This window comes from Tauraco erythrolophus, chromosome 28 (genome assembly GCF_009769465.1).
Source record: "Tauraco erythrolophus isolate bTauEry1 chromosome 28, bTauEry1.pri, whole genome shotgun sequence".
Taxonomy (NCBI): Eukaryota; Metazoa; Chordata; class Aves; order Musophagiformes; family Musophagidae; genus Tauraco; species Tauraco erythrolophus.
In genome coordinates, this window is record NC_141492.1 from 5404286 (window position 1) to 5425698 (window position 21413).

Below are 21413 nucleotides of genomic sequence, written 5' to 3' on the forward strand. Positions count from 1 at the left end.
CCCCGCAGCCCTGGTGCAGCTCCCCAGAGCCCCTCGCTATGTCCCCACACCCCACGTGTACCCCTGTGCCCCCCTCGACATGTCCCCACGGCCCCGTGCCCGTCCCTGCAGCCCCGCGTGGCACTGAGGGGCGGGGGGGCTCATACGTTACCCCATCCGACGCGGGCAGTGAGCCGTGGGGTGGGAGGACCAGGAGACACCCAGGGGGCTGGGAGCACCCTGGGCATTTGGGAGCACCTGGATAGGGGTGGGGGTCCTCTGCAGCTCATCCCACTCCCCAGGACCAAGGCTATTCCCACACGTCCCCACTTTGGCACTCGGGGCGGGCTGATGGCAGTAGCGTGGGTGTCCCTGGTGCTCTGGGGCCAGGAGCCCCTCTGCTCGTGGGCGTAATCCAGTCCTGGATGGATCCGTGTCCACAGCACACGGGGACACGCCAGGATGCCAGCTGCGAGCTGGGATGGGGCTCTTCCAGCCTGGACCGGGAGGCTGGGGGGCTGCGGGTTAGAGTGAGGGGCCTCAGACCCTTCCCTGAGGGTCGGGCACCCCCGTGCCAGCTCAGCACCCTGTCCCCCCCCAGGGCAGCTCCCCAGCCCCCCGGGACGAGCCCGTTGGGACCCCAGCCACCCAACACTGAGCTCCTGCCCAGCTCCTCCTGCACCCGATGCCGCCTTGAGCCAGCACAAGCACCAGGGCTGCGGGTCACCCGTTAGCCATCAGCCGCACCCCTTAATTAGGCGCCTTCAGCAGCACGAACGGGGGGTCCCGGCCCCGTCTCCCCGTGGCCACGTGCTCTCCTACCCCCATGAAGCCTCTCCCTGCCCCGATCCAGCCGTGCGTTCCCTCCCCTCGTCAATAAAGTTGCTGCGATAGCCGGCAGAGCCGGGTGTTGGTGCCGAGACGAGCTGAAGCATGCGGTGGAGACGTGGCGGCGCGGCACGGTGTGCCATCTTCTCGGCGTGCAGGATCAGCCCCTGGTTCAGCCCCCACCTGAGGCAGATGAGCGGGATGGGGGGGACATGGGGACACAGCCCCTGCCTGCCTTGTCCCGGGATGTCCATCAGTGGGAAGCGACGGCCACCAAGACTCTCCCCAGGTCGGGGCATCACCCCCGCTGCCCAGCGAGTCCCCCCCCGCAGTCCTTGGCACTGGGAACCAGGATGCTCCGGTGCAGCAAGACCCCAGCCAGGGCGGGCAGCGGGTTGGGGTGACTCTCCGGTCCCCACCATCCCGCATCGCTGTCCCCCCCGCAGCGCAGTCCTGGCCAGCTCCCGGGGGGCAGGGGGGTGTCGCGGGACCCTCGCCGGGGCTTCATCCGCGGCAGCGGCTCAAGCCTGGATTTTCTCCACCGCCTTGTCGGCCACCGCCGTCACCACCATGGGGCTGGGGACGTAGTTGAAGGGGGTGACGCGGGCGGCTCTGCTCGGGGAGCCGTGCCGGCTGGCGGGGAAGGTCCCGGCCGGCGCCTCGTGGCCGAAGGAGATGGGCAGGGCGGCCTTGGCAGGGGCCGGGGCTTCGCCGTCGCAGGCGGCGCGGGCGTGCGGGGGCCCCTCGCGGGTCTCCAGCGTGGGAGAAGTGCTGGAGTTGGTCTTGGAGGTGGAGAAGTCCTCGGTCTGCACCACGGCGTCACTGGTCTTCCTGGGGCCGGGGGTGCCGGGGCGCTCCTCCTCGCCGGTGCCCGCCAGTGGCAGGGCGGAGGAGGGCAGCGTGCTCTTGAGGATGTGGGGGATGTCTTCGTCCCGAATCCTCCGCCAAGTGCCCTTCATCATCACCACCGGTGGCTTTGCTGGCTGCCCGTCGGCTACCGCCTCCATCTGCCGCCGCCGTGCCGAAGCCTCAGAGCGGGCGGAGAGGACAGAGGAAGGGCTGCCCGTCCTCCGTGCCACGCTGATGTTGGGCGAGGATGAGTACCTCTTGAAGGGTTCGGGTGCGGGGACGCTGGTCTTCACCGGCAGCCGGGACGGGCTCTCGGAGCTGGTCCTCCGCGGTGGTTTGGCCCCGGCAGGGACTTTGCCGGCGGGCTGGGCGCTGGGGCCGGGGGGCCGCGGGCCGGGGGCCACCGGCTTGGCCGCCTTGAGCTCGTCGCAGCGGGAGGAGCAGAGGAAGACGGCGGGGAGGGCGGCACGGCTGCGCTGCGGGGAGGCGCGGCGAGGCAGCGGAGCCGCCGGCTGCGCCGGGGAGAGCTCGGCGCGGTGCCGCAGCAGCAGGCTGGAAGATTCCTTGATGAAGGTGAGCTGGCGCAGGAAGCCGGAACGGTCCGAGTCGCTCCCGCTGGAACGGGCGGACGACATCCGCACCAGGTTGAGCCGGCCGCCCCCCGGCCCCCCCGGCCCGCCGCCCCGCGCCTTGCCGCCCGCCACCTGCTCCTCCAGCACCGGCATGGCCCCCCGGCCCGGCAGCACCTTCCTGCTGGGCTTCTGCATGAAGGGGATGCGGACGGGCGACTTCTGCGTCTTGGACTGCCGGGGGGCCGGGGACTTGGGGGCCGGGGCTCTGGCCGGGGGTCCCGGTGGGGAGGGGCGAGCTGCCCGCCTTGCCCCTGCCCGGGGCACCCTGCTTGGCAAGCTGGGAGGGCGACGGCAGCTTCTTGGGGGCGTGCTGGGAGGGGGTGGAGGTGCGGGAGGAGCCCGAGGAGGGGGGTCCCTTGCCCATGCGGGCGGGCGGTGTCGTGCTCCGCTTGGGCAGCGCCAGGTCGCTGGTTTCGGGGGGTCTGCCCAGCCGGTGCAGGCTCCGCGAGCGCTGCTGGCTCAGCGAGAGGTTCTTGGCTGGTGGCACCTCCGGCTTCACCGCGGGGCTTTTCTTCGGGGTGGCCCGCGGGCTCGGGGCGTCCTTGGCCAGGCTGGGCATGTAGATGACGGTCCTGCCACGGAAGACCACGGGCAGGTTGGGCACCGGCTTGGTGGGCGCCGGGCTCCGCTCCGCCTTGGCGCTCCCGCGGCCGGCGGGACGGGCACCTGGTGCATCCTTCCTCTCCGGGCGGCTCTTGCTGTGCTCCCTCCTTGCCGCATCCCGGCCGGCCGCGCTGCCAGCTCGCTGCTTGTCCTGCCTGCCGAGGGAGAGCTGCAGCGTGGAGCCCACCGAGAGCCCCGACACGAAGGAGAGGATGGAGTCGGACTCAGAGGAAGGCTCCCGGGAGAGGGAGGCGGCAGCCTGGTGCAGCCAGGTGACGATGGAGTTGGCACCTTCCTGGATGGCTTGCCACTCCACGCTGTCCAGGTCCGAGCCCCGGTCGGAGCCGGCGTCCTCGGTGGGGCGATGCCTCGCCTCCGCTTTCCGCTCTCTCCCGCCGGCGCCCGGCGCCTTCTGCTTCCGCTCCGCCGTCCTCCGGCGAGCCGAGGGCCGCCGGCGCTTGGGCATGGCCGAGCCGATGCACTTCTGCAGCAGGTCATCCTCCGAGTTGAGGCTGGGGGAGCCGGGGGAGCCCTCCCCCCCCGCCATGCCCGACCGCGGCCGGGGGGCTTTGCCGCAGGGCTGGCCCCGCTCCTCGCCCTCGGAGAGGTTGGCATCGCTCAGGGAGCTCATGGAGGAGCTGAGGGAGTAGCACGGCGGCGTCTCGTCGGCGATGAGGTTGTTCTGCGGCTTCGCCTTCGCCAGCCGGGCACCAGGCTCGGGCTCCCTGCGGGGAACGGAGCCGCCCCAGCGCTCCCTCCGGGGGGGTGCCCGGCTGGGCTGGGCTCTGCCACCGGACCCCTCCCTGCCCGCCTCGGGCAGCTCGTCCGAGTCCTGCTCGTAGAAGCAGTAGACGGCTTCCTCCGTCGGCGTGGTGTGGCACAGCGACTGGAAGGCCACCCCGTCCTCCTGGGGCGCATCCTTCCTGCCAGGGGCACCGCTGGTCCTCCCCACCTCCAGCTCTGGGCTGGGGCCGCTCTTGGGGGCGGGGGGCTGGCCCCGCGTCCCCTCCCCGCTTTGGCCACGGCTGGATCCCGCTCTCCCCTGGCAGGCTGCGCTCAGCCGCGCTGGCACGGAGCTGCCGGAGGCAGCTCTCCTGGCTGGGACGGTGCTGGCACTGCCCACCTGGCGCTGCCCGTCGGGCAGAGCCCCAGCCGGGCGCCCCGTGCCCGCGCTGCGGGGGTGCTCAGCCTCCTCGGCGGCCGGGTAGCGCAAGGTGTCGTCGCTCAGCGAGGCAGCGCTGGAGAAGTTGACGGGGGTCCCGTCGGCCGAGTCGGTGAAGGAGTCGTCGTCCTTGAAGAGGTCGCGGGCGGCGGCGCGCAGGTGCTTGGGGACGCCGGGGTGCGCGGGCGCCGGCACCAGCATGTAGACGGGGACGTGCACCGGCTTCTTCGTCTGGGGGTGCAGGACCTGGCCGGAGAGCAGGGAGGTCTTGACCTTGCGGAAGCGGGAGGGCATGGCGGAGCTGATGCACTCCTTCAGGATCTCGATGTCGTCGTCGTCGGGGGGCTCGGGGCGGTCGGCCCGCCGCCGGCCCTCCAGGTACCGCTCCTCCCGCCGCTCCTCCCGCTTCTCGTGAGCCACGAAATTCAGGCTGTTCTTCTCCGGGAAGGTGGGAATCAACTTGAGCTCCACGTCCTTCTGGACGTAGTGCTCGTGGAGGGGCAGGGCGCTCAGGCTGGAGGCGCAGGAGAAGTTCTCGTTGGGTTTCTCCACCGTGAAGTAGACCATGGAGTCCAGGTCCTGGGGCAGCTGGAAGCGTTCCTTGAAGTCGGTGATCTCCATGAACTTCTTGACGTTGTTCTCCCACTGGATGTTGAACTGGCTGGTCTCCTTCTCCGGTTGGCAGCCCAGCTCGAAGAGGGGGGTCTTGCTGCGGCTGGGCGGCATGGTCTGCCCGGGGCTGTCGGGCAGCTCGCTGGGGCTGATGGTGCCGCTGATCATCTCGCTGCAAGGGTCGCTCTGGATGGAGCTGGCGATGGAGGGGCTCTCGAAGCTGCCCAGGGAGCTGACGGAGCTGCAGCGGCTCATCACCAGTGGTGTCTCCTGGATGTAGTTCTCCGAGGAGCTGGAGGGCGTGAGGTCCTCCTGGCGCGACGGCGACGACTCCCGCAGGAAGACCTTGTCGCGCTTCGGGAAGGGAATGGTGATGGGCTGGGAAATGCCCACCGGCGTGCTCGGACCTGGATCCGCCACCTTCTCCTTCTCCTGCCTCCCATCCTCACCCTCTCCGTCCCCTTCCTCCATCTCCAGGATCTCCAGGGAGGAGTCACTGTCCAGGTCGTTCTCACTGTGGCTCTGCCCATCCAGCACGTTGTCTGCCGAGGAGAGGGAGGAGAGGGAGCTGCACCGGGAGAAGCAGATCGGGGTGTCCTCCACCGAGTACTTCTGCACTGACTCCTGCTCCGCCATGGCCGGCGGGTGGGCAGGCAGCTTCTCTGGGATCTTGCTCAGGGTCTCAGCCGTCTGCAGCAGGGCCGGGGGCAGCCAGGCTTGCTTTCTGCCCAGGAGGGAGGGGTGGTGGCCGGCACCGGTGGCCGCGCCGTTCTTGGCCAGGCTCTCGAGCAGGGGGACGTGCTGGTAGGACGGGGAGAGTTTGATGGTGCGGACCTGGGCGTCGGGGGAGACCTTGCCGCCCGCCTCCTTCTTCCACTCGGGCTCCTTCTCCAGTGCCCTGGGGCTGGGGAAAGTCACCGTCTTCTTGGTCCGTTCGGGCAGGTCTCGCTGCTCCGGCTTGCCTGGCTCAGCCGGGTCTCTGCCCTTGGGCACGGGGGGTTCGACCCGCTCCGGTTTGCCACCCAGGATGCTCTTGAGGTCGAGCCGGCTCGGCCGCTTCTGGTACCGCTGCAGCTCGTCCCGGTAGTCGAGGAAGGCGGCCCTGGTGCAGGGCTTCATGTGCTCCTTGGTGCAGTAGCCATCGCTGGTGCTGCCGCTGTTGAGGCTGTCGTTGGACAGGCTGGTGTAGGCGGTCTTCAGCCGCAGCAGCGTCTGTGCCCGGCTGCGGCTCTCCCGCCTGGCAAAGCCACCCGCGTCCGAGAGGCGGCACGGCGAGCAGGACTGGGCACGCGCCTCGCGCACCTCCTCGGGGCCGTACTGCCAGTCCAGGCAGTGGTCCTCCGAGCTGAGGCTGAAGCTGTCGTCCGAGGACGTGTGCATGGTAGAGATGTCCTCCACCAGCTTGTCGATCTTGGCCACCGTGCTGGAGATCTTGTTGGCCAACTTCTCGGCGGCCAGCGAGACGTCATCCTCTGGCAGCGGTGGCTTCCTGGGCTCGGCCGGCTTGCCGCTGCCATCCTTCTCCGGCTCCGGACACCGTCTCTGCGCCAGCGCCCGGGGCAGCGCCTGCCCCTGCAGGAAGGAGGAGTTGAGGAACATGGAGAGGACGGAGGCGTTGGCCGTCTCCACGCCAGTAGAGATGTTGGGCACCTCGTCATCGTCGAAGCAGCCGGAGTCGGAGGCATAGTCCTTCACCAGGTTCTCCATGTGCCGCGTCGGCTTCTTCATGCTCTGGCTCTTCAGGCTCTGCTTCTCCATGGTGTCGAAGGTCTCGGCCAAGTGCTTGGCATCCAGCTCGGCCTCCAGCGCCTTCTGCTTGCGCATGTAGAGCGAGGGCATGCAGGAGCCCGGCGAGACCACCGCCGCGTCCTTGTACTTGGGGGGTCGGTTGGTGAGGAGGTTGCGGAGAGCGGCGGCGCTGCCCATGGCGATCATCTTGTGCTTGGAGTGGATGAGGTTGCGCAGCATGCTGACCGCCCCCAGGTCCCACAGCAGCTCCTGGTCGCGGGGGCTGCGGGCGGACAGGTTCCAGAGGGTGCCGCAGGCGTTGCTGACGATGGTGAGGCTGTGCGAGCGCAGGTGCTGCAGCAGCGTCTGCAGGCAGTTGTGGTCCCGGAGCACCTGCCTGGAGGACACAGGGGGACCCCCGGCCGTCAGGGACGGTCCCTGAGCCCCCTCCCTGGTGCCATCCCCCCTTGGCAGCGACCCTCACCTGTAGTCCTCCCGCGTGGCGACGAGGCTGGAGACGTTGCGGAGGATGCCGCCGCCGCTCTCGATGATGGCCAGCGAGTTGCTCTGGCACTTGTAGGTGAGGGTGCTCACCAGGAAGCCCAGGGCCCCCTCCACCCCGCAGATGGCGGCTTTGTTCTCCGTGCTGTGCGCCGACAGGTTCCACAGCGCGCTCAGGACGCTCTTCAGCGTGGACTCCTGTCCCGGGGTGGAGAGATAGACACACATAGACCCCCCGAGCCGTCAGCCTGCGTCCGGCTGCCCTGGTGCCCGCCGCCGCCCGCCCTGGCGCTCACCTTGCCAGCGTGCAGCGCACACCGCGTCAGCCCCGTCACGCTGCCCACCTCCCGCAGCACCTTCTTGCTGTTGATGTCGGCGCGCCAGGAGAGGTTCCGCAGGATGCTGGAGACCACCTGGGAGGGCAGAGTGGGGAGGGTGGGTGGGCGAGGGGACCATCCCTCCCACCCCATCCCCGGGGGAGCCCCCCAACGCCGCCAGCACCCACCTGGTGCAGCTCCTCGCTGTCGGAGCCCAGCTGAGCCACGATGGCCTCCATGCAGCCCCGGCGCGAGCACAGCGTCGCCTGCGAGGAGGATGAGGGCGGTGAGGGCAACGCCACAGCCCCCCCGGCCCCGCTCCCCACCCCGCAGCCCCCTCCCTGGCTCCCCCCACCACCTTGTTGACCACGTCGCCGAAGGTGAGGTTGGTGAGGGCCATGCCCGCGTAGCGTCGCAGCGCCAGGTTCAGCGGGTCGTTCGTCATCTTGTGCATCTCGTAGTCCACCTGCAGCAGCTCAGCCACCGCCTGCAGCCCACCTGAGGGATGGCACAGGGGGCGACTCAGGTGAGGGATGCCCCCCAGCACCCCTTCCCCTGTTGTGCCAGGCAGGAGGGTGGGCAGGGACAGCTGCGATGCCACAGGGATGGAGCCCCCCTCCCCTCACCCACCCCGCCGCACTCACCCAGCTCGTTCATGGCTCGCCGGTACTTCCTCGTCGAAGGAGAGCTTCATGATGGCACAGGTGGCCTGGCAGATCTGCGGCTCGATGGGCACCGGCGCTGTGGGCACAGGTAGTGGTCAGCCCTGGGGGCTGGCACCAACGGTCCCCACCATCACCCGCCACACGCGGACGCTCACGTGCACGGTGGTGCATGCGCGTACACGCGTGCATGTGCCAGCACCCTGTGTGTACCCGCACCGTACCCGTGCCACCCTCGGGGCCTCGGCCCCCGTCCCTGCTCTGCATCTGCAGCCAGTCCCAGCAGGTCTCCGAGTAGGAGCGGATCTGCTCCAGCACGTGCAGCACCCGCATCTCCTTCTTGGCCTGGCCCTCATCGGGCTGGGAGAAGACGATGTTGTGGAGGGCAGCGTTGGCACGCATGCGGGCATCCTTGGCACCAGCGGGGCTCTCGGGGGGCGCCGGTTCGCCGTCGGAGTCGTGCAGGATCTGGACGAGCAGGGGCAGGCAGCCCGACCTGCGCATGGCCAGGCAGCTCTCCTGCGAGCTGGACATGGCCAGCAGCGTGCGCGACAGGTCCTCCTTGTCCCGCGTGGCCAGCATGGACAGCAGCCAGAAGACCACCTCCACCTGCGGGATTGGGGCGCGGGGTTACGCACGGCAGCCGCCCCCCCCGCCCCGTGCAGCCCACCCCAACCGGGCTCCGGCGCGGCGGCCCCTCACCTTGCTGCTGCCCCCCTCCTCGGGGTGGGTCGGGGGGTCCAGGCTGCCATCCCCCTCCATGCCTGGCACCTTCCCGCAGAGCTGCGAGGAGGGGGCAGATGGGGGTGGGTTGTGATGTGCTGCCCTCGCCTCCCCCCCCGCCCACCCAGCCACCCCTCCCCACTTTCCAGGAACCCACTGATGCCATTAAATCCGGCAGCATTTCCCAGTCGTTGCCGCTTTCATCAATGCCAGGGTTGTATTTTAAGCCGGAATTGGGGCTGACGGGGGTGGGGGGGGAGCTGCCACGGCAGCAGGCTCGGGAAAGGAAGAGCGTGGGTGAGGTGGGCGGCGTGGATTGTGCCAGGGCTGAGCCCGTGGTGCTGGTTGTGTGGGTTGGCAATGGGGGGGGTCGTGCGGGATGTGGGGCTGGTGGGGGTGATGGAGGGGCCGGGGGCGATGGAGGGACCACGGATGATGGAGAGGCTGGGGGTGATGGAGGGGCTGGGGGCGATGGAGGGGCTGGGGGCAATGGAAGGCTGATGGGTGATGGTGGGGCTGTGGGCGATGCCATGGGTGATGGCGGGGTGCCCGCCCTGGCAGCTCCGACGTTCCGGCAGATGCTGCGGGAGCCACGCAGCCGCCCGCCCGCCGCGCGCCATGGCCTACTTCTCGTCTCCATGGCAACTGCCCATTTCACGGTGCCCGAGCCACACAAAGCGTTGGCTGTGCCGCGCCGGCGGGCAACGAGAACAAGATGGGGACAATCGATGGTGGAAGGGCTGCACCCGGCCCCCTCCTCCACCCTCCCCAGCCCCGCCGCCCTGTGGGCACCGGGCACAGACCCCCGCGCCAGCCCCCGGCCCCAGACGGGCTCAGCCCCGTCCCGGCTACCTGCGGCTCCGGCTGCTGCACCTTGTCCTGCGCCTCCATGAGCTCTTTGTCGATCTGCTCCAGCCGGGATGCCCGGATCTGCGTGGGCAGAGCGGGTGTCAGCGAGGGCTGGGACCCCCCCCGGGACCCCCTGATCCCCCAGAGCCTGGCAGGAGGGTGCGCAGGGCAAAGGGCCAGGGTGCACGGGGCTGGGCGTGAGGGTGCACGGAGGTGATGCAAGCGTGCATGGAGCGGGCGCAAGAGTGCCAGGAGCTGGTGCAAGGGTGCAAAGAGTGGAGTGCAAGGGTGCCAGGAGCTGGTGCAAGGGTGCAAGGAGCTGCGTGTGAGGGTGCAAAGAGGTGGGTGCAAGAGTGCACAGACCTCAGTGCCAGGTTGCATCGTGCTGAGCATAAGGATGCACAGCGCTGGGTGCACAGCGCTGGGTGCACTGCACTGGGCGCAAGGCTGCATGGAGCCAGATGCCAGGGTGCACAGGGTTGAGTCTGTTGGGAGGGGGCAGCTGGAGCCCCCCGGGCGCGGGACGGGAGGTCCGAGGAGGGGAAGGGCAGCGCCCACCCGCCCTGACCTGCGCCCGCTGCACCATCTCGTCGGCCGTGCCGAAGCGTTCCTCCATCAGCGAGCGGATGTGCTGCGCCTCGAACTCCAGCTGCTGCCGGATGAGATCCATCTGCATGGAGAACTGGGGGGGTGGGGGGGACACAGCATGATGGGGGCAGGGTCCCACCTGCGCCCTGGGGCCGGGGGGTGCCGGATGCCCCCCGCTCACCGTCTCCACGTGGGGCAGCTCGTCCAGGCGCGTGGCCAGGCTCTGCAGCTGCGCGTAGTACCACACCTTCTCCTTCTCCTCCTTCTCGATCTCACCCAGCAGGAAGCACCTGGAGCAGGGGGAGCCCCGTCAGCGCCGCCCTTGGCACCCCCCCGACCCCCCGATTCTCCCCCCGCCAGCACCTCTCCCGGTCCAGCTCTTCCAGCAGCCGGAGGGTGGTTCTGCCCAGGTCCCCAGCACCGTCCCGGTGGGGCACGGGTGGCAGTGGGCTCTCCTCCGCGCTGCGCCCAGCTCCAGCCACCTCCGGGGGGAACTTGAGGTTGTAGAGGCTGGTGATGTCCATCTGCAGGGCTGGGGACGGGGACAGCGGCGTGAGGCGGGGGCTCGGCAGGGACCCCCCACCCCTCTCCCCACCCTGCCCTGGCACCCACCTTTCAGCTGGTCCAGGACCTCCGTCTGCCCCGAGGACACCATGACCCGCGCCTCCTGCTCCAGCTTGCCCTGGAGGTGCTTCAGGACCTCCTGAACCAGGGACGGAGCCGTCAGAGAGGTGGGGGACGCAGAGGGAAGCCCCCACCTGCCTCTTCCTGCAGCCCCAGCATGGGGTCTGCACCCACCCCCCGGGCTTGTCCTCACCTTCATGTCCGAGGTCTCATTCTCCAGCTTGGAGAGGTGGTTGGAGTTGTCCTCCAGCTCCCGCCGGAGGTGGCTGTTCTCCTTCTTCAGCGCCTCCACCTGCCGCACCAGCTGGTCGTAGGAGGCGATGGAGCCGGACATCTTCACCTGCTCCAGCGCCTGCGGGGGCAAGGAGGGGGGGGGCAGCACCCCAGGGTGCTCCCTGCAGCCGGACCCCAGCACCCCACCGCCCCCCAGCACCCCACCACCCACCCCGGGCCACTGCACAAACCCAGGGGACCCCCACCACGCTATCGCCCCCCGCAAAGCCTCCCAGAAGGGACACCCCCAGGGCAGGGTGGGCTCCGGCCCCGGCCCCCCCGCAGGCAGCCGTGGCCCCCCCAGCCCCTGCCTGATTTCCAGCCTCGGCAGCAGCTCAGCGCTCCGCTCCCTTCCCCCTTTGTCTCGCTTTTGTCTTCTCCTTCGCTGAACCATCTTCCGCTTCACTCCCCCCGCCACAGCCCCGGTGCCCCCCCAGCAGCGCCCCCAGCCCCACTCTGCCCCCTCCAGCCCCTCCAGGTCTCTCCTCTCCCCCCATCCAGCCCCGGCCCCCCCAAACCTCCTTCTCACCGCAGCACCCACAGCAGCCCCTCGCACCTGCCGGGGGGGCACACACGGCGCTGGTATGTGGGGATGGGGACAGGGACGGGGACCCCCCCCCCCCAGCATCACCGCCTCGGCAGGTCAGGCCGGCAGCCGAGAGCACGACGGCCCCGTGTCGCCTTCGTCAGCACCACGTGTGTGCACGCGTGTGCGTGCAATGGGTGTGCACGGTGGGGGTGCACAGCAGAGGGGGGGTCCCCTTCTCCCCTCCTCACCCCACTGCACCCCCCATCTCGGCGTGAGCACGCACCCCTGGGCTCATCCCTGCAGCGCAGGGGCAGGATCGGGCCCGTCCTCCCCCCTCGCAGCAGGGTCGGGGCCGGCGGCTGCCGGGGGCAGCGGCAGAGATCGATGCCCCGGCCCTGCCCATGTCCCTGCCCCCCCCCCAAAGCTGCTCCCGAGTGCCCTGGGGTCTCTCTGCCTCCACGAGCCCTTTGGGGGGGCCCAGCAACCCCCTCCAGCACAGAGGCCCCATCGGGCAGCAATGGGACCCCAGCCCCCTCCCCACGGCCCCACCAATGTCCTTCCCACCACAGAAGCCATCCCAGCCCCCACCTCAAACTGCACCCCATGACAGCTGGGCCCCCCCCATTCTGCCCCCACCCGGGTCCTGCTGTGAGCCACCCCCCCCCCAGCTCTGCCCACACCACGTCGGGGCGGCCGCGGTTCCAGAAACAAAGACCCCACGGTGCAAATCCCCCCTCCACCACTGCCCAGGCGGCAAATAGCCCCCCAGGAGGGAAATAACCCCCGGGAGGGGCCGTGGGGGGAGCAAGGGTGGGAGGGGGGTGGAAGGACGGAGGGGTGGTGGGATGAGGGATGAGGGATGAAGGCTGCAAGAGCAGGACACAGGCTGCAGATCTGGGATGCAGGATGGACAATGAGGGATGCAGGAGGGAGGATGCGGGATGCAGGATGAGGGATGCGGGATGGGGGAGCAATGCAGGATGTGGGATGCGGGATGCAGGATGGAGGATGCGGGATGCGGCCCGACATGGCCTCCCGTTGCTATGGCAACAGTGGATGGGGCAATGCAGTGGGGTCCATGGCCCTTCCTGAGCACCCCTGGACACAGCGGGGTTTGGTGCAGTGGGACACAGCGGGGTGAGGATGAAAGCCGAGGGGGCCTGCGCCTGCAGGGGAACACATCCCCACCCCCCAACCCCCCAGCACCCCAAACCTCTCAGCGCCGACTGAACTGCTCAGCATCAGGACTCTCCCCCCACTCTGCCGGGGGTGGGTGCTGCTTGAGCCCCCTCCCCCAGGACTGCCCTCAGGGTGCCCCCGCCCTGCGTGATGCCGGGGTGCTCCAGCCGCCCCCCCCTCGGTGCTGTGTCATGCTGCAGCGGGTCAGGATGGGCTGGGACATGTGGCTGCTGGACACCCGGCCAGCTCGTGGTACCAGCCCCACTGCACGAGGGGGGAAACTGAGGCACGGAGCCGCCACCCCCGGGCTCCCCATCCTCACCGCTCCACAGCAACAGCTTTTGTTTGCGGGGGATGGGGCGCTGCTGGGGCAGACAGAGGCTGGAAGAGCCTGGGGGGGCCACTGCAGCCCCTCAGTGGGGCGGTGGCCACTCTGTGGGACCCCCCCCAGCTCTGGGGAGGGGGCTGTCGGTGCGGCCGTAGGGCTGGGGTACCCCACACCATCAGCCCCCCACCAGCCTCGCCCACCTCCTGTCCCTCTCCTGCCGCGGCCGGGAGAGCCTGGGGAAGGGGCGGGGGTTGATGTGGGGGGGGGTCTGAGCGCTGGACCCCCCCAGACCCCCCTGGCAGGACCGGCAGCGCCGCTGCGGGATCTGCAGCCGGCGGGGAGGGGCCGGCGCGGCGGCACCTGCATTTGCGAAGCGTCTAGACATGGTGGGGAAGGGGGGGCCGGGGCTGCGGGGAGGGGGTGCCGGGCAGGTGCTGCTGCGGGTGGAGAAGCTGCCACCCGCCCCCACTGTGCCCCGCCGCGCTGCCCACCGCCCCGTGCTGCCCACGGCTCCCACCGCCCCCTGCGCTGCCCTGTCCCCCTCCCCGCACCATCCAACCCACCGCACCAGCCTTTTGCACCGCTCCGCACCGCATCCCACCGCACCGCTCCGCATCCCACCGCATCCCACCGCACCGCTCCGCATCCCACCGCACCGCTCCGCATCGCACCGCTCCGCACCACCGTGGCCGGGGCCGCCTTGGCCGGGGCAGGGCAGGGCAGGGCTGGGGGAGCCCCGCACCCCGCACCCCTCCAGCGCGGCGGCAGCCCCGGGGCCGGGGCCGGGACCCACCGTCGGTCCCGGCACTGCAGCATCCGCCGAGCAGACGCCACATCTGAGCCCCCGACCGGCTGCGGCCCCCGGGGCCCCCGGGGACGTTAAACAAACAGCGTGTTGTCGCCATCGACCCGGCCGCGCGCGGTGGCCCCCGGGACCCCCGACCACAGCAAACCCACCCCAGGGAGCACCGGGCCCCCGCGCGCGCAGCCCCGGGTGACACGGGCACGCGCAGGGCACACTTGGGGGGGCACACATGGGGACACGCGGGACCTGCTCCCTCCCCAGGCGCAGCATCCACCCCACCCCCCCCTCGCAGCACCCACGTCCCCTCCAGGCCCCCGCAGCGGCTGCCCCCGCACACGCGTGCACACACGCACGTATGCTGCGTGCACACGCGTGTCACGGGCAGCCCTGGCAGCGACCTGGGGGGGGAAGGGGAGGGGGGTGGTGAGCGCTGGGGTCCCCCTGCGCCCCCAGTAGAGACACCCCCATGTAGGGACCCCCCGGGCCAGCCCCCCGTCCCAGCCCGTGGGCAGGGTGGCCGTGGGCAGCCGTGGGAATGGGCATCGGGGCCGGAGGGCAGGAACGTGCCCGAGCCTCGCACCCCGCACCCGGGGGGGGCTGGGGACGCCCCTGCCCGGGGACAGGGCCCTGGGGCGCCTGGGACCCCCCACCCCTGGGTGGGATGAGGTGCTGGTTTGGAAGCCGAGGTTTTTATGGGGGGGGGGGTGGGTTTGGGGTGCGGCTTTGGGGGGGGGGATCAGGTTCGGGAGGGTCGAGTTTGGGGCTCAGCCGCAGCGTCCCGCACCGGCCCCACCGGGGGAGCATCGGGAGGGGCCCCGCAGCGAGCCGAGCCCGCACCGGGGCGGGGGGAGATGCTGCCACCGCAGCGGGGACCCCCCCAGCCGCAGCCCCCGCTGCCCCCCACCCCCCTGCCCGCAGGATGGGGATGGGGATGGGGATGGGGATGGGAATGAGGATGAGGATGGGGTCGGCCGGTGCTGCTCCCCCCGGCCGGGGGCTCCCGGCGGCGCCCCGGCATTGTCCGGCCTTTGTCTCCGCGGCCGGGGATGCGGGACGCGGGGGCTAAATGCTGCCCGGTTCCCCCCGGACCCCCTGATCCCCTCAGATCGCCCGATTCCCCCCCCGACCCCCCAGGATGGAGCCGCACCCGCCGCATGACGGCAGATTCAGCGCATCCAGGGCCGGGGGCACCCTCCGCAGCCGGGGGGGTGGGTGGGGGGCGCAGAGCGGGGCCCCCCCGGCCGCATCCAGCCCCCTCCGCAACCCAGCACCGCACCCCGACCCCCCCCGCCTCGGCGGGGCCCCCCTCGCCCGCTTCACGCAGCCCTCCCGGCCCCCCCATCCCCAGCGACTGCAGCGGCCGGAGCAGCCGGGACCCCCGGGGCCGGGGGATGCCCGGCGGTGCCCGGGGGTGCCCGGGGGTGCGGGGGGCAGGTGCGGCCGTACCTCATTCCCGGCGGCGGCGGGAGCGCGGCGGAGCTGCGCGAGGAGCCGGCGCGGCCCCGAGCAGCCGCATCCCGCCCCCGCCCCCCCGCCGCTCCCGGCCGGGATTTTCCAGCGGCGCCGCGGCCGTTGAAGGGCGGCAGCCGGGGGCTCCCCGCGAACCCCCCCGAGCTTGTGCCGGGGCAGGGGGAGAAGGGGGCCCCCCCGCTGCCCGTGGAGGTCTCCATCCTCCCCCCCCCGCCTCTTTTCCAGCCCTCCCGAACCGTTGGGGGTGCAGGATCCGCCCCGTTCCCCCTCTCCTCGTGCCAAGTCTGCTCCCCCCGAGCCGGCCGGGGCTGTCCCCGTGCCCGGGGGTACCAGCTCTGGGGGCGGCCGCACTCTGCCCGGTGCAGGGCTGAGCCTGGCAGCACCCCAGGGCGAGCGGGACCCCCGCCGATCCCCCTCAGTGGGGCCGGACACAACCCGGGGCTGTGCCCAGGCCTGATCCTGCCGCTCTGCCCGTGGCCATGACCTGTGCTGGGCACTGCGCACGCCGAGGCCACCGTCACCCACCTCCCAGCCAGGGCACCCCGGCTCTCCCAGCATCACCACCCGGGGACCCCAGGGATGTGGGGCTGGCTGCGGGGAGAGGAGCCAGGCTGAGGGTGCCCACAGGGCCCCAACCGGGCAGAAGGACCCTACCCTGTGCCCCCCCTGCCAGCGGGACCTGCACAAGGACTGTCAAGGTCACGTTGCTTAAACAAAAGGGACCTGGACCCTGGTGACAGGAGACTTTCCCTGAAGGACAAACGGCCCCGGCCGTGCCTTGGCATCACCAGGCAGCAGGAGAGGGCTGGCACGTGCTCACGGTGCCCCACAGGCTGGGGTCAGGCCCTGAAAGATCCCGTGGCACACCCAGGGCCAGTGGCAGGGACTGGCTGAAACCACCCTGAGCCTGGCACAGCCCAAATCCCCCGCTGCCCCCCACTGCCTCCCCTCCCCTCCATGGGCAGCCCCCGTCCACCTGACCAAAGCCCCAGGGCTGGTGCCAAGCCCTGCGACTCCCCGTGCCAAGGCCTCACAGGGCAAAGGCACGGCTGTTCAGTCCTGGTAAAGCCGGGATGAGTTCTTCGGCACACGTGCCACCATCTCTGGCAGCGGGAGGCTGCGGCCACGGCTGTGCGCCCGCATCGTGGCACGCCTGAACGTCGTGAAGTTTTCCCAGCGTAGTTTGTGCCAACACCCATCACCGTGACGCTTCAGACGTGCCGGGGCACGGTGATCGCTGTTGGTGCTGACACGGCAGCTGGGGTGACGGCCGCTGCTGCGCCAGGTCTACCGGGGAGGAAAACCGGAGGACGAGCGTGCCAGGAGCAGCAGGGACGGCGACAGCCAACCCCTCCGTCACCTCTGGCGATGGCTTCGCAGAGCGTGGCAATGCCAGGGCTCCTCACCGCTGCAGGGGCTGCGGAATGTGCCCGGTGGCTTTTGCCCACACCTGAAAAGGCTCCTCAGAGCTGGGGCCACCACCACAGCTGGCACGGCCATCCCTGGCCCTCGCCATGGCACTGACCATGGCACTGACAGCGGCTCTTGGCTCTGGCGCCAACGCTGGCCGGGTTTCCCTGGGGCAGCTCCTGGGCCAGACCGGATCATCCACCTCATCCCAAAGAGCAGCTTCTCCCCCGGAGCTGTGACGGGAAACGTTCCTCCCTCTCAGCCCAAGCAGCCAACGACCCACCAGCTCAGCCACCACCCCCCGGCCACCGCCACGCTGAGCCCACAGACACCAAAAACCTTTGGAATCCCGAATTTAAGATGAGAAAATAACTGGGATCTCGGCGTCCTCGGCAGCTTCCCCCCCAAGAGGGGGGCTGGTTCTGAAGCCCCCAGGAACCCACCCACCCCCTCAAATTGCTTCACCTCCGCAGCGAACCTCAGGCAGGAGCGGCGAGCGCGCGCTCCACGCGCTCCTGGGGCGATCCAGGTGTGGCTCAAAATGTCACAAATCGAGTTAAATGGAAGTGCCAGTCACCACTTCCCAGCAAAAACCAAGGAATTTCATTCATCGAATGAAACCATCAGAAGAGAAGCGTGTGCTGCGTTTGCAGAAAAGGACTGGCAAAAAAAAAAAAAGGGAAACGTTCAGGAAAACATCAAACCAGTGTGTCCCAGTCCGCAGCCCTGGGAACCACGCGGCTAAGAGAGAGCCAGGTGGGAGAAATTTCTTTATTTACACATGGAAAAGGCTCCCACAGCACGTCGTTACTTCAGAGGAATGAACCTGGAAGAGTGGGTGGCACCGATGCCAGGCCGGCCGTGCTTCACCGGCTTGTAAGTGATGGAGAATTCGCCCAGGTAGTGACCGATCATCTCAGGCTGGAAGGGAAAGGAGAGATCCGTGTTGGAGGCAGCGACCCGGGCTGGGGCACAGACCACCAGCCTCCCCCAGACCACCCCCCGCAGCAGGCTGGGGGCAGTTACAACCTTCATCCCTGGCAGAAGTCCCTGCCTATGGCACCACCGCCATGCCCGGGCACTGCCGGTTTCACGCAGAGCCAGAGGGGTTCAGTGTGATGAGGGGCTTCCTCTGCCCCTCCTGGGACACAGAAGCCTCGGGGGCTCCTGGTGCACTTTCAGGCTGGATTTAATGCCAGGTCCAAGTGGAAAACATCACCTAATCCCATCCGGGGAATCAGGTCACACCACCCACCCCACAGGATATTCCACTCCAAGGAAACCTCACGGATCCATTTCATCGGAAGCTGGTGCTGGTGGGCAGCGAGCCAGGGCTGGGCATGACCAGCGCGCGATCCCGACCCACCGCAGGCAGCGGCGCACGCGCTCACAAAGCCACGTTGGTTTGTTACTGGAAATGGCACTGGAGCCTGGAGACCCCCCTGCGAGCGGCCCCGCCGCAGGCTGGACACTTCCAGGTGTCCCTCCAGGACAGCTCTGCTCCAAGCAGGAGCCTCCACCTCTCCCGAGACGCACGGCAGGGAGGAGCATCCAGGCCAGGCTGGATGGGGCTTTGGGCAACCTGGCGTAGTGGAGGGTGTCCCTGCCCATGGCAGGGGAGTTGGAACTGGATGATCTTTGAGGTCCTTCCCAACCCAAACCATTCCATGATCCTATGATTACACAAAGCGTTAAAAAAACCCAACGCAGACGCATTCCGGGTGCTGAGCTCGGATCAGGACGCAGCTCTGCGGGCGCTGCCGCGCCGCCTCACCTTGATCTCCACCTGGTTGAAGGTCTTGCCATTGTAGACGCCCACCATGCTGCCCACCATCTCGGGGAGGATGATCATGTCCCGCAGGTGGGTCTTCACCACCTCCGGCTTCTCCATGGGCGGCGCCTCCTTCTTGGCCTTCCGCAGGCGCTTCAGCAGCGAGTGCTGCTTGCGGCGCAGCCCGCGGTTCAGGCGCCGGCGCTGCCGCGCGCTGTACAGCTGCATCAGCTGCTCGCTGCGGGGGCACGGGGGGTCAGCCCGGGGGGGCACCGTGCACCGGCCCCTGCCCCGGTTCCCTGCCCCGTTCCCAGTTCCCTGCCCCGTTCCCGGTTCCCCATTCCCCGGCCCCCTGCCCCTACCCCGGTCCCCGGCGCTGCCCCGGCCCCTGCCCCGTTCCCCTGTCCCGTTCCCCGGTGCCCCGGCCCTGCCCCGGCTCCCTGCTCCGGTCCCCCGCCCCATTCTCCATTCCCCGGTCCCCCCGTCCAGTTCCCGGCCCCCGCCCCTACCTCGTTCCCCGGCGCTGCCCCGGTCCCCTGTCCCGTTCCCCGGTTCCCCGTCCCAGGCCCCCGCTCCATTCCCCGGCCCCCGCCCCGTTCCCCTCCCCGTCCCCTGCCCCGTTCGCCGCCGCTGCCCCGGTCCCCTGTCCCGTTCCCCGGCCCGCCCTGGCCCCCCGCTCCGTTCCCCGTCCCTGCCCCGTTCCCCCCGCCCCGGTCCCGGTTCCCGTCCCGCTCTCACTAGGACATGTCGAGCAGCTGGTCCAGGTCCACCCCCCGGTAGGTGAATTTCCGGAACGTTCGTTTCTTCTTCTGCTCCACCTCCGCCTGCAGCCGGGACGGAGCGGGACCGGCGGGTCAGGGCCGCCCGCCCCCGCGCTCGCCCCGCATCCACCCGCCCCCCGGCTCCCTCCCGCCGCCCCGGGGCACCGGCCCAGCCCGAGGGCACCGGCCGGGCCCGGCGGGACCCGCCCGCGCGGCGGATGGAGCCCGATGGCGGCCGCCCGCGCCGCCGCCCGCACCCACCATCTTGGCCGCGGCTCTTCGGAAAAGGCCGCGCGCGGGCCGGAAGCGGCGGATCTCGCGAGAGCGGCGACAGGGCTGAAAAAGCCCCGCCCCCTCCGGCAGCAGTTCCGCCCTCACTTCTCTTAAAGGGGCCGCGGCCCGCAGGAACGGGCACAGCGCGGGGGCGGGCGGCGGTGCGGGGAACAGCGGCGGGCCGAGCGCTGCCCGGGGGGGGGGAACAGACCCGCCTCTCCCCCCAGACCTGCGGAGGCGGCAGGAGGTTTGGGAGCCGAACGGCCGCTCGTGTTCCGGGGGTGCCACCGCGCAGCTGCTCCTTCCCGCTGCCCCGCGGTGGGCCCCGGCAGCGGCCGCGAGGGATCCCCAAGTCACCCCCGCGGCACGGCGACCCGGTGCTGCACCCACACGCGGACCCCACCGCCGCACCGCTCCGAGCGCCCGGCACCCAGCGCTGCTCCGGCCAGCACCCACTGGGAAGCAGCCTTCATCTTTCAGCAGCGGACCCTCATCTTCCGCTGCCTTCCCGAGCAGCGGGGTGAAGCGCGGATGGACGATGACAAAGTCACCCCGCGGTGTCACCTCCGTCCCGTCACGGACACCGCTCTCCGCCAGCCTCCGCGCCCATCCTGCTCCCGGTGAGTCCGGGAGCGCCGAGCCGAGGCATGGCAGGCAAGCGCCGGCTGGTTCGGTCTGTCCCTGGGCAGAGGTGAGTTCCAAGAGTTTCCATGCCGCTCGCGCCAACCTGGAAGAGCTGGTTCTGTGCGGAAGGAGTTGGTCTCCAAACCCTTTTATCCAAGAGGAGCCCGAAAGGCAGCGGAGCAGCGGCGACCTCAGGTCTCCGTCCGTTCCGCGCGCCCGTGGTTTGGCATTAGACTGTTTTCCACGGTGTATTTCACAAGCCATAAATTCCAAACCAATCCTCCACGAGGAAATCCATCGGTCACACCACATGGAGGCCAACCAGAAAGTCACAGCTGTGCGAACGGAACGCAGGAGCAGTTCCCCTTCCGCAGGGATGCGCAGTGCTTTGTGCTCGTGGAAGTAACCGAGCGGGGAGCAGAGCCAAGAGGATCCACAGCCGAGCGATCCGATCCAAACAGGCAGCCACGAAAAACACCTCTGAATGGATCAAAGTCCTTCCAAGAGCAACGCAGTGACCTCCAGCAGATACATCCCACTGCATCCCGAATTTGGCATCATGCTGAGCAACGCCACGTCCGCTCCTGCAGCGCACTGTCCGCTCCCGAGGAGCTGCGCCCCATCAACGAGACGACTTCACGGCATGGATGCGCCCAGCAGCACACAACCCCTGAGAGAAGGGTCCCGGGAGAAGATCTGGCTTCCGGAAGGATGGACAATGCGCAGCACGTCACTCCGGTGCCGCTCCCGGCTCAGCGCTCCCGGCTCAGCACTCGTTTCCCGGCGCTCAACCTTGCGCTGAAATGAGGCAAACACGGAAGCGGGATTCCAAAGACCCAGGTCACATCATGGACACTAATCTCCACGGGAAGATGCTCAGAAATCCGTGTTTGCCCGTTTCATGCTGCTCTCAGCAGCTGGACAAAACCTCGGAAGAGGGGGCGGGCAGGAGCCAGACGGTCGGTGCGCGGCAGCGAGAGCAGCGCGCTGCATCGGGACAGGAATAAAGAACGGGATCCCTGAGCAAGCACCAGCAGATCATGTCACTGGGAAAATCGCCTCCGAATTTCCCAAGTGGGGAGAGAGAGAGACGAGGGGCACTCTCCTGGAAGTGCACAACTCCATCAGATACCCACACCCGCTCCGCGCAGTGCGTTTTTGGCAGCGCCTCGGAGCCCCGAGGGCAGACGAAGAGCAGCACCCGAGGTGCATGTGACGGGACACGCACCGACCAGCCCGTGGTGCCGGTGATCCGGCGGCGGGCGCAGCAGCACGTTGAGGAGACTCGGCGTGAGAGCCCTTCAACGTGTCAAATCCAGTCCTGGCCAGAGCC

The 21413-nt window shown here is 69.7% G+C and overlaps 2 protein-coding genes across 2 annotated transcripts; both read right to left on the minus strand.

Moving 5' to 3' along the window:
- Positions 1-1328: 1328 nt before the first annotated feature.
- On the minus strand, positions 1329-10997 carry APC2 (APC regulator of Wnt signaling pathway 2). Its single transcript, XM_086627576.1, is given in 16 exon segments — positions 1329-2519; positions 2521-6790; positions 6878-7092; positions 7191-7307; positions 7400-7477; positions 7570-7709; positions 7856-7880; positions 7882-7952; positions 8098-8482; positions 8576-8656; positions 9449-9526; positions 10014-10127; positions 10215-10323; positions 10397-10565; positions 10646-10736; positions 10851-10997. Coding segments are annotated over 16 exon segments (7275 nt in total). The 5' UTR covers positions 10992-10997.
- A 6407-nt stretch (positions 10998-17404) lies between these two features.
- Positions 17405-19473, minus strand: RPS15 (ribosomal protein S15). Its single transcript, XM_086627764.1, has 4 exons — positions 19445-19473; positions 19161-19246; positions 18426-18660; positions 17405-17572 (listed from the first exon to the last, which is right to left on the minus strand). The coding sequence occupies exons 1-4, from the start codon at positions 19445-19447 to the stop codon at positions 17459-17461; spliced, it is 438 nt and encodes a 145-aa protein (XP_086483890.1). The 5' UTR covers positions 19448-19473; the 3' UTR covers positions 17405-17458.
- Between the last annotated feature and the right edge of the window lie 1940 nt (positions 19474-21413).

What these genes read in the sequence shown, in the direction of transcription:
- RPS15 (XM_086627764.1), bottom strand. An exon ending in CAGCTGCTCGACATGTCCTA is followed by an intron (nt 18,661 to 19,160) that starts GTGAGAGCGGGA and finishes GTGCCCCCGCAG; the next exon opens with CGAGCAGCTGATGCAGCTGT. An exon ending in TCAACCAGGTGGAGATCAAG is followed by an intron (nt 17,573 to 18,425) that starts GTGAGGCGGCGC and finishes TTTCCCTTCCAG; the next exon opens with CCTGAGATGATCGGTCACTA.